The sequence below is a fragment of the Polypterus senegalus genome, chromosome 1 (genome assembly GCF_016835505.1).
Source record: "Polypterus senegalus isolate Bchr_013 chromosome 1, ASM1683550v1, whole genome shotgun sequence".
NCBI lineage: Eukaryota > Metazoa > Chordata > Cladistia > Polypteriformes > Polypteridae > Polypterus > Polypterus senegalus.
The window spans coordinates 196,636,036-196,648,481 of NC_053154.1; the positions used below are offsets into that span (position 1 = coordinate 196,636,036).

At 36.7% G+C, this 12,446-nt stretch overlaps 1 protein-coding gene across 1 annotated transcript in view; it reads left to right on the forward strand.

Moving 5' to 3' along the window:
* Positions 1-7,236: 7,236 nt before the first annotated feature.
* Positions 7,237-12,446, forward strand: part of ppp1r2 (protein phosphatase 1, regulatory (inhibitor) subunit 2) — a 56,255-nt gene continuing 51,045 nt past the window's right edge. The window contains exon 1 of the mRNA XM_039766344.1: positions 7,237-7,583. Coding sequence (XP_039622278.1) covers positions 7,465-7,583 — 119 coding nt within the window. The 5' untranslated portion in view covers positions 7,237-7,464. The remainder of the gene's footprint in view (positions 7,584-12,446) is intronic.

Here is a 12,446-nt window from a genome sequence, read left to right on the forward strand (position 1 = left end):
CCCCGGGCCCCAACCAAGCTGTGGAGGACTCCATCTCCCATGGAGCCCTGCGGGTGATTGGGGAATCACCGTCGGCCAGGGAGGATGCCACCAAGTGTCCCGGGGGAGGTACTGGACTGCCCATGGCGGCTCCCCCGGAACATAAGCAGCAGGGGCGTCCCTGCCGGGCATGGGACCCGGCTGTCCTTCAGTTTGATGCATCTCATTGGTTTTCGCAGTTGAAATTGCTTAAGGACAGTTCAAAGCAATGCACATTTAATACACATTTTGGTCAGTATACTGTATGTTCTTACGGTTACCATTTGGTATTTCATCAGCGCCCAAGATATTTCATCATTCTATGGAGCATATTATTGAGGGCATTGATGGCGTACGCGTTTACATAGACGATATTGTATTATGTTGATCAACACTGGAGTACCACAATGAAAGGCTTAACAGCTTACCAGAGTACTGTAGAGCATACAAGGTTATGGACTGAAACTGAATAAGGCTAAATGCCAGTTTGGACTGAAACTGAATAAAGCTAAATGCCAGTTTGGTGTTAAAGAAATTACATTTCTGGGTGATAAACTGTCACAAGATAGTGTGCAACCTGGTAATAGGAAGGTAAATGTGATTCTGAATATTCCCAGACCCACAGATAAAAAAGCAGTACTACAATTACTGGGAATGGTTAATTGCATTGGAAAATTCATACCAAACTTGTCTCGAAAACTTTGTATCTGAGAGAACTGTTATGCAATGCAAATGAGTTTAAATGGACTGATAAGCATGAAAATGAATGGCATACCTTGAAGACAATTTTAACTACAGAAGCAGTTCTAACTTTCTTTGAACCTACAAAGCAGACAAAGATATCAACAGATGCATCTAAAGAAGGCCTTGGTGCAGTTCTCTTACAGGCTGATGGTGCAAATTGGAAACCAGTGGCATATGCTTCAAGGACAATGTCTCCAGCTGAGTCTTGCTATGCACAGATTGAGAAAGAGCATCTTGGTCTTGTAGTTGGTATGTAGCGGTTTCAAAAATTGAAATGAAATGTCTCCAGAAAAACAGAGACTAACGATGAAGATTCACCGCTACGATTTTGTGCTGATTTATTCTCCAGGCAAGTACCTATATTGTGTTAGCTGATGGTCTGTCACACGCATCAGTGCAGCAAAAATGAGAGTTCTACAGAAACTGATGGTGAGGTTCATGTTAACCTAATACTGGAAAATCTTCCAATCTCAGACATTAAATCCAAACAGACCATAACAGAAACAAAAAAAGATGTAGAGATACCAAAGGTAATTGAATATTGGGTGGCATAAAGGTTCTTGCAAACAATATTTTAACATCAAAACTGTATTGTGAATGGATTGTTGTTAAAACAAGTAGAATTGTTATTCCTCAGGCTTTAAAGCAAAACATGCTTAAGAGAATATATGAAGGTCATTTAGGGACAGAAAAATGTAAAAGAAGGGCCCAAGCTGCAGTTTATTATTATGACCAAAAGAGCCAATTGCCATTGTCGATTTACCTGTGGAGCCTTGGCAGAAAGTTGGAACTGATTTATTTCATCTATGGTAAGACATACTTGTTGGTAACAGACTACTTGTCAAATTATCCAGAGATAGCTTTACTGTCTATTTTATCTGCTACTTGTACAATCCATCCATCCATCCATTCTTCAACCCGATATATCCTAACTATAGGGTCACGGGGGTCTGCTGAAGCCAATCCCAGCTAACACACGGCGCAAGCCAGGAAACAAACCCTGGGTAGGGCGCCAGTCCATCGCAGGCTGCACACACACACACACACACACACACACACACACACACAAACACACACCCACACACCAAGCACACAATAGGGGCAATTTAGAATCGGCAATGCACCTAACCTGCATGTCTTTGGACTGTGGAAGGAAACCGGAACGCCCGTAGGAAACTCTTGCAGACACGGGGAGAACATGCAAACTCCAAGCAGGGAGGACCTGGGAAGTGAACCCAGGTCTCCTTACTGCGCCACCGTGCCACCTCTTACTTGTATAGTCACACACATTAAGTCTAACTTTGCAAGGCATGGGATACCACAAATAGTATTTGGTAACAATGGACCGTGTTTTAACTGTGAAGAGTTTCAAAAATTTGCATCAGACTATGAATTTCAGCATAGAACATCAAGTCCTTTGCATTCTCAGTCAAATGGCAAAGCAGAGAAAGGAATTAATGTTGTTAAGCAGTTAATGAAAAAAGCAAACAATAGCAATTCAGATCTTTATTTAGCTTTGCTAAGTTACCAATCCTCCCCTTTAGAAAAAGGAATTTCACCAGCTGAGATACTAATGGGTCATAAGTTACACACTGCACTACCATATACAGTACTTTTAAGCCACAAGAACACTGATAGAAGAAAAAACAGGAGCGCTTGAGAAATAGGCACAAGAAAAATTATGATAACACAGTCAAGCAATTGAAACATTTAATGAAAGATGATATAGTAAGAATCCAAGGGTTAAATACATGGAATAAAACAGGTAGAGTTCTAGAGGAAGTAGGTTTGAGGTCTTTGACAAATCAAACAGTGGATGGACATAAGCTGAGAAGGAATTCAGAAAAGTCTTCTGAAAATAAAAGAGCCACAGCAAGAACATACCAGTGAGGAAGTTGTGACTGAAATAGCACTGCCTAAATCAGCAGCTGATACAGATGATCTTATTCCAGTTGAACAAACACCATTACCTGTACTAAGAAAATCTACTCGGATTGTGAAAGCACCTGAATGAACAAATTTGTAAAATAGATAATGAAAATGTTAAACCTTGTATTTAAAATGTGTGTAAGTAATGTAAATGTATATCAACAGGAAGATTTGTTTAATAGAGTATATTATGAAATATATTTGGTTATTTGAAAGGAAAGGAGATGTGGTGATAATGTAAATAAGCATGGTAATCCTGTAGAGGGCAGTAAAGTATACATTAGGGAACACTATATACTGTATATAGAAGAAGTGTTAGCAGTGATACAGTTGCCGCCAGCATCTGCTTAGAGAAGCATATAGTTGAAATGTTTCTGTAATGGTTTAGAATTGTAATAAAGTTCACTTAAAGAACCCACAGTGTGTTCTTATTTAAGTAAACAAACAACACAGCCTTCTCCTGGTTTCTTCATAAAAATGGACTTGTCTCTTTCATCAGCCATAACAAAATATCAGGTCACAAAATGTAGGACCCTAAGATTGAGCATGTGAAGCTCAGTCTAATGGTGGCTCTAATTAAAATTGTTCTTTCAGAAATAAATTCTTTGTTAAAACACTGAAAACATCACCAAGATGAGATTTCTAATTTCAGACAAGCCAGAGAAAAAAATAATAAAAATCTCCAATCATAACAGAGACATATTATCTTACTAGACTGCCAACAGTGTGAAGGCTGACACAGGAGAATCTGTTGAAAGTGGAAACCTCAGCAAAATGATTCTTAGACTGCAAATGTAAGCCAGCCCCACAGTATTGGGTTAGGCAGAAAGTGTAGTCTCACAACATGAGATATCTGCCTACGGGTTTCATCCTGTAAGCTGGCTCCACATTTTATTGGAACTCATTCAGTTTTGAGAAGGGTCTGGCCAGTTACATACAAACTGGCCCATCTGTCTTACTTTAAGACAGATTCCATCTTTTATATGTCCCGATTGAAGCTTATTCATTCTAGCCCTTGTTATAAAAATTCTACACCTGACCCTCCAGTGCAGGTGGGTGGTTCTGAAGAATTCGAGGTCCAGTAAATATGGAATACTAAGTTCATTGTTATAGTGTAGAATATCGCTCTTGGGTACCTTCAGACCTTATTCATGTACCCAGGTTATTGGATCTTGTTCGTGCTCATTTCCCTTGCAAACCCAATGAGAGTGTCCTGAGGCCATACCATAGGGAACAAACTATGTTATGAATTGGTTTTATTTTAAGTTTTTTAACACATTTTCATTTTTTTTTGGAATTTACTTGTTTTTGAATGTTGTCTTATTGATCTTATGACAATCAATGCAAGATAAAAGTTAAAAAATTTTTTTAATAAAAAGAAGGCCGCTTATTTTTTAAATTCTCTCTGATGTATTCTTTCATATTGTCAGCAGCCTGTTTTTGATAATGCATAAATCTGTTCTTTTGGCAATGGGGCTCCTGCAAAAACATCAGATATGCAATCATACTCCTTATAACAGAATGTTCCAAAGATTTCTTTTTTCTGAACACCTCGATTAAATCATGATACATAAATGGTAAGGTTTCCACTGTACAGCAATTAATCAAAAGCAAAATAAGACCCTGTTTGTATTTAAACTTTGGTGCACAATATTCTTCCAGTTCCTTTGAAACAAAAAAATATGGGGGTCATGTTTCAAGTTATGAGTACTCTTATATAAAGCATGGATCAGAACTATGAATGATAAAAAAATGAAATGCATAATAAAGGCATAGCCCTACAGAAATGTACTGTATGTCCCTTTCCAGTCTACTTATGTTCCCTAGAAGGTTCTATGGTATATTTTAAAAACTTTAAGATCTGCTATTACTTCTTTTGCTTGCTAGAACTAAATCCACTTCCTCAAATACTAGTAAAAAATGTAGAATATTTCTGAGTCTTTTTAAATAAAAGTTCATAATCTGGTTTTAAATTTAACTTCAGATTGAATCTCACATGTCTTGGAGATCCCTCATTTTAAACAGTCCAGGATTATGTTCTGACAGAATAGAATAAGCAAAGAAATAAATAGCAAAAAGAAGATAACCAGATGTTAAACAAATGGTGGTCAAATATAGAAGTAGAGCAAAGACTAAAAGTCAATGTAAACTAAAGGCAACAATAATAACCAAACTCATTACCAAAAAGCACACTAACGTCTGAAATCCCTAAGAGGCTTTAACTTTGATTAGCTTTGCAAAATATCTGTATACAGCATCCAGAATTTTGGACAACAGTACATCTGTGATGCTGACCTTTATACTGTAGCATGGATAATGCCATACATTATAGCCTCCATCGATCGCAAGGGAGAAACTAAGGTCAATGCCAACATTAATAGCTTTGTAAGACAAGAACAGGCAAAATGGTGGTGCAGAAAAAATAAAATATAAAAAATACAATGAAATTAGCATAATAATAAACTACAGAATTGCTCAGTACACCTAAAAAAAAACTCTAAATCATGTCAAATGAGGGCCACAATACAAAAGTCACAGTGCTGAGCATGTCTATGTAATGACTGCACAGGGCAGAAGCAATTTTAAATACAATAGAATCAGAAGATGGAATGAAATAGTAAGAAAAAAACAACATTTTTACCAGGTGGACATGAATCGAGTAAAGAATGACCAGACAGACAAAAAACAGAGTATTTCACTTAGTTTAAACCAAAATAAAAAAAAACAGAAATCAAATTCGAAGAATAGAAAACAATTTGTACGTAGAGAGATTTTTAAAAATGATGAGACTAGAGTTTTAAGTTTTGAATTAGTCACAAACTTGTACAGTAAAGAAGTGAGTGACACTGACCTTTATACTATCGCAGTAGAAATGTTGCAAGCTCCGAGATATCTTGCTTAGCAACATCCTGGCAACTTTGCATTACAAGTAACGAACAATGGCTAAGTCAGTATTAAAAGCACAATGGTACCTCGGGAAGGTGTATTTCAAAAGTAAAGTTTTCCAAAAAGTCTTAAATCAAAAAGCAAACCAGACCATTAAATTCATTGATCATTAACACCCCTAAAATGCTACATTATTTTTTATGGACGAAGAAAAAGGCTGTACAAAAATAAACAAATAAAAATATAAAACAAATGCAGATTATAAAAGCCAGAGGTTGTACTGCTGCAGAGTATCTGAGGTCCAGTAGTGGCAAAATTCTCAAATGGCAAGGTGTAGAAATAGTTATGTAACTTGAAGATCACGTTGTTTTAGTATAACAAACCAGTCCGTTTCAAACTAGGAGCTTCATTGTCTTTTGCTGGAAATCACCGGAAACAAAGACTTTTTCATGTTTTTCCTGTCAGAGCGCAAAAAATACTTTCTCATGGACTGATGCATTATAATAATTGTTTAGTACGACTGAAAAACCTGCACCAAAAATTGGTTTTAAATAAAAGATTAGAAGCTGAAACAAAGACTTTCCTTTGTGGTGAGGCAGACTCTTTGTCACAAGACTAGCAAAAAAGGTTGAATATTAAAAGAGCAAAACTGAACAGCGAAGATTGGAAGAAAGGGAGAATAGTTGAACTAACAGAATAATTTTCAGCAGCCAAACTAATCAATAAACAAGCAGAGATCATACAATAGAAGTTTGTTCCAAAAGCTAGGATAAGAGACCTGCTGACCATCATTTTAAATAGTCGCCACATAGATGTTTCAATAGTCCTACCAATGCTCATCGAGTGATGGTAACTGGCCTAACAACCAGTAAACAACATGCTAGCATAAGTAAACATATCACAAAATGGTGATGTAAAAGGTAAAAAGGGCTCACAAAATTATGGAGACCTGGTATCACCAGTGTAATGATAAAAATAGATAAATATTACAAAACCCAAGTAATAGCTCAAACAGAAAGCTTATTATCTGCAGACTACAGTGATGCAATGAAGTTGGTTTAAGTATTGAATGGCACTGTTTCAGTCATGTTGAAATTACATTATGCAGTGCTTTCCTCTTTTACCTTTTAGAGATTTGTTTAATTAGCATACCGATGAACATGACATTGAAGCAGCTGTTAGCATCCAGTATTCAGCATCATTTGTACCTGCACAGTTCTTTAACAATTGTCACAATTAATTTAAGGTGAATTTTAGATAAAATGACAAAAGAAAGGTAAACATTTACAGCTATATCAAAAAATACTAATTTCTTCAAAATAGAAATTTTACAATACAGCAATTTTCTTACTTTTGACTTGATTTTGATTTGATATACTTTGTTAATGCAATAAAAAGAAGAAAAATGTTTGCTAATTAAACAATTAGTTCAATTAGACGTAAGTGTGACTAATTCCTTTAGGATGCTGTTTGGAAAAAGAACCTGTCACGGTAATGCCTCACGAATGTACTTGAGAACCAGAGGAGTAATTAATACAGTACAATATGTCCAACTTTAAATACTTGTCCTTACCAAGATGTCTTCTCCTTTAGCCCAATGTTGACGCGGAGTCGTTGCTATGGAACCATACGTCAGAGTGTCGCGAGGTTTTCACTGGCACAAGATGTGCTACGCTTCTGTCAGGAAGCTGTTTAAGCTGACGGCATTGGAGGATCGTGCGCGGGCTGCTGGCTGGTTAGCTAGCTGGCTAGCTAGCTTACCTGCTCGAGAAGGCACAAGTGGCTTACTAATGTTTGGGGACTTGTAATTAATGCCCCGCGCTTTGCGAAGCATTTGCGGGAGGTTACAACGTGGAATTATAACTCGCTTTCTAGAACTACACAGGCATGGCGGCACCCCGACCCATAAAAGGAATTCTGAAACACAAGAGTGAGCGGAGCTGTGCCAAGACGCGACCCGAGGAGCAGCCGATTGAAAGTTTGGAACGAGAAGATGACGATCAACAGTGAGTGTGCAAGTCATGTGAAAGTGTGAGCTTTTGTTTTGCGCTTGCCGCCCAATATATGGATGCAGGGTTTAGACATAGTGGGCTGCAGCAGCAGTATGAAGGATATATTGGGAGTGGCATCATCAACGATGGGGAGTTTACTTAATTTTTGCGTTTATCCAGACACTCCAGACGTGAGGGCTGCTCATTTTATTCAAAATAAGATTTATGTTCTGGAATTCTAAATGTGTTTCAAGCAACCGTAGTTAATTTCGTTAGGGCCTATTCGATGTTCAGTAAACGAGTTGAGCACCTTGTTCACTTTGATGAGTTACATGGGGGTTGCAACTCGTTAGAACGTGTCTTAGTAGCCTTGGCGGCAACCAAGGCTTTTAAGACTGTGTCTATAGAGACCGGATTTATCTGTAAATAAAATGGTACCTCGACTGATTGACCAAGGATGAGTGACTCGAATGCCATCGAAACACTAATCAATGGGCAAGAAATTGTGACTTAGACATTGGAGAGGCTTCACCGGCCTTAGCATGTCTAACTTTAATATTTTGTCTTCATTTTATATAGGCCTCCTTTGAAATAGTACATATTGTTGAAGGCGAAAGACAACAAGACGCATTTCAGAGCCAAGTAAATTCAAAATTAAACCAATGTTAAGTGTGGTAAAAGTGCAGTGTGGTATTTTGGAAAGGATCTGACATTAAGAGACAACGGTGCACAGTAATAATAAAAAGTAAAAATTAAGAAGAAAGCACTATCAGTTTCAGTGCTTTGTCTGTATTTGAAAGGGAGTGGTTAGTGGTACTGCGGTGGGCTGGCACCCTGCCCGGGGTTTGTTTCCTGCCTTGCGCCCTGTGTTGACTGGGATTGCCTCCAGAAGACCCCCGTGACCCTGTAGTTGGGATATAGCGGGTTGGATAATGGATGGATGGTTAGTGATATGAGGACTGCAAAGGACTTAATCCTCAAGGATCTACTGGCCAGTTTCATATAGTTTTGCATATTTCGTCATATCGTTGTGTGATTAGTTTGTTGTATTGTCTTTGTGGAGTGAAGTAACATATAAACCTGAATGGCAATGTGGCCTTTATGAAACTGGTTGAAATGAAACCATGCTGGGAGTGTTCATTTTTAACATTGTAAATGAAGTGTTTTAACTATATGTAATTGAACACATTTATAATGACCAAATTTACTTATAATAGTAGAATGTGTAATAACTACAAATGTAACAAAGTTATTATTCATGAAAATAGTAAACTTTGATTGTGAGTTATTAATTTGTTTCTGATGCAGAACTTGCCTCTTTAGAGAGAGATTTGTAATATGTCACATCACCTGAAATCAGTAAATATTATAGTAGGTGAAAGTTTTTCTGTAAATATTAAAATGAGTCTAGCCTATAGATTATCTGCCTATTGTTTAAATTTTAGATTTATATATATTGTGTTTGCAGACTGTGTCCTCTATCCAAGACAAATTATATGCTTGTGCTCCAAATGAGTTTTGACTACTTAAATGCTTTAAGCATTTTTGGTACTGATGTTCTTCCTCATTAGTTGATTGGACTTCAGAACTTGAAGTTTTGTTAAACAGTACAGTAGTGTGCTTGAATTCTTAGAATGTATGGAAAATCAGGCTAAACAAGCAATGACGCTACATTTTACCACTGGTTTGTTTGTAATTTTGTGAACTTCTTCACTGAAAGCTGTCTTTCTAGGATTTAATATGGTGCTTCAACCAACTTCTAAATGTAACCATCTCCCATTTACATTGCAGAGTTGCATAGTTAATCTCTGTCTCTTTTGGGGTCTGGTTTTCAGAAGAGATAAAATTAAAGCTACATTTTATAACTATGGTATTAATTAAGTTGAAGGTCACAGTATCTGCAATGAGATCTGTTAACCTCATTTATCTTGACTCTCTTTAATGACGGTATTTGGTTTCCAAAATCTTTTCCAGAATACAACTACTACTACTACTGCTGCTGTTGTTGCTTTTCCAACAGTTTCAGCAGTTCTGAACGTTTTGAGCCTGACCTGTTCAAAGAAGCTCCAGTAAAGCCACATACAGTTTATTTTTCAACATAATCTCTGTGAACACTAATGCAGCTGTTATAACTTTTATTAAGATTTACAGTGGCAGTCAGATAAAATGTTTTACCTTGCTTATGCAACCACTATTCTGCAGCTGACTTGACATCTCCATCAATGCCATAGTGCGTCCCACAGTGGTAATAATATTAATACATTTTATTTATATTGCGCCTTTCCTATGCTCAAGGTAGACGTTCAGATTGTACTCGGGTATTGATCATAAGGGGCAAAGCTGTAGAATGTGATGGTTTTGGTTTCTCTTCAGATTAATAGTTTTGCATAGCTGTGTGAACATGGTATGTATTGTGAAATGAATGGGGTCGGTCTACAGCTTTACCTCCCACTTTTCCTTGATTGACTGCTGCAGACTCCAAAGCAATTCTGTGTAATGTGTTTGTGATCCTTTTTAGTTATGTAATCAAAATGACATACCCCCTTAATGTCATAAAAAAGTTGTTCATATAATCTAGCACTAGCTTTGGACCATGACATTATTTTTTTGTAGGAGAAACAACATTGCCGCTTGAGTTTAGTCTCCAGCTTTTAAATTTACCTCAATCCAAATTCACTAGTTTGAGATTCTTTTTGAAACACCTGATGCTTCATTTCAGGAGTCAACATTCTGGGTAATTTATGTGCGTAGACCTTGTTCATGTTTAACTTATCTTGAAAAATGTTTTCAGGTGACCAGTAACTAATATGTATACTATCTGCTTTCACTGGAACCACCACCGTTTAATTTTCCAGTAGAATTTTCTTCACAGTGGTAAACTTTTTTCTGTTGTTGCTGCTGAAGGCCAGACAGACAATTTGAGAGTCGTTTTGCCACAGTGGAGTTCTATAGCCTATCTCTTGACTGTGGCATATAGAGTAGGCTGGCCCAGGTACAAGTTGACTAGGCACAAATGAACTTTAAATATGTATCAGTCTCCATCATTAGGAATGGTGTATTACGTATTGTATAAATGTTTATTATGGAAGGTTAATAGGCAGATGCTCAACAAATGTAAGGTTTTAGTTCTGTCTTTTTAAGAACCAAATTCAGTTTGCAGCTTGCTCTGTATCAGTTCATCCATCCATAATATCAAAAATTCCCACCTTCATTTTTTCCTTAATAAAATTAAAAACTTAAGTAACTGTGCAAATGCTGGTTCATCGTCTTATATACTTACTTCTCTGTTCAGCTCCTTTATCAAATTTTCACTTAATTTCGTCTTCTGTTGATAATTTGCTTTGTAAAAGTAGGACCACTGCTTGTGCACTGAATCCCATGGAATGCTGCCGAAGTCCTTGCTCTCAAGGCAAATAATTCAGATTTTATGGCAGCTATTTTCAAGCTTCTCCAACCCCGGCATTAAAAAGCTTGGACTTTAGGCTGACCTTTGAGGCATTTTTACTCGGTCATTCATGACTTGACTCAGTCTATATAACGATTGTGAGCATGTTGTGGCTTCCTCCTCTGTAATTACTTTACAACAATTCGGTTTACTTTACAACAATTCGGTCTGAATTCAGGGCAAAGGGCAGCTGTGAAGCTCCTCTGCTCACAATAACTAATTATTTAATTATGGCAGCAGACTCTAATGAGATTGGTTTATTAATTCTATTATATCATAGTGGAGTATCTGATAATGTCAATTACATCGTTCTATTTTAATGGTCTGTATGGTACTAATATGTTTCAGTCCTGCTCCCGACAAAATTCTATCCCATTGCCAATTGCCACCTAAGGTTCTCTTCTGCTCCAGACTGCAATCCTGCTTTTCCCGTTAAAAAGGGGTATTTATTTTTCTTGTTCATGATACAATCAGAGAAGCTATTCATATAATTTTCAAAAAATATTAGATAGATGAACAAATAAAAGGTGACCAGACATATTGGTTTTTTACTCCGTGGTGTCCTCTTTTTGAGAAAAAAAGTTGTGGTCTTGCTGATAATTGAAAATGATCAGAAGTTCTCCAGTGTTTTGTCTTTATAGTTATTGTTTAAACAAACAGTAGACCTACATATCACACCTGGATTGAACAAAATCTGTATCTGTTTTGCGGTTAGTATAACAATGCAAGGAATTTTTTTTTTTAAATATAAAGAAAAACTGACAATGTGGTTTGGACTGGGTAGAGCTATGTTACTTTTCAACACCAACTTAATGAAGTACAAAAGGTACCCAATAAATGACAGTATAGACAAATGAAATAATAAAATGAATACCTTTTTGTGTCTAGGGCGTAACTAGTAGGAAGCCAAAATGTGCGATCAGATCTGGCATGTGGGACATTTTGCTAGTTGTAATGATCACGTAACTGTTTTTAAGAAGAGAGATCATTAGCAGACATAACAGATTATTTGGTTACATTTGCTTTATCGTATTAAAGGAAGTTCTGGGAAAAAAATGGACAATTTTAAAACCAGTGAGGATTTCTTGTAGGTTATAATGCATGTAGCGATTTTCATTTCAAACTTCAGATGATATCAGTATGCAAAGAAAAAAAAAATTAAATAGTATGTTTTTGTATTTTTCCTTTATTATTATGGAAGAGAACTGTTTTAATGACTTGGAAGACCGCTAATCTGTTGAATGTAAACTTAGATGTTTTAAATAATCAAATTGTTTTATTTTCTTCGCTTGCCCACCCCTGGGTTTGGTTTACCGGATATACAATTTAAAAAGTTTATTTTCATGGGAATTGTTACATATGCATTATTTTCACTTTTACTTTAAAACTTTTGTAAAAACAATGCTTGTCCTTTATTTCCGGCCCCGGGCATG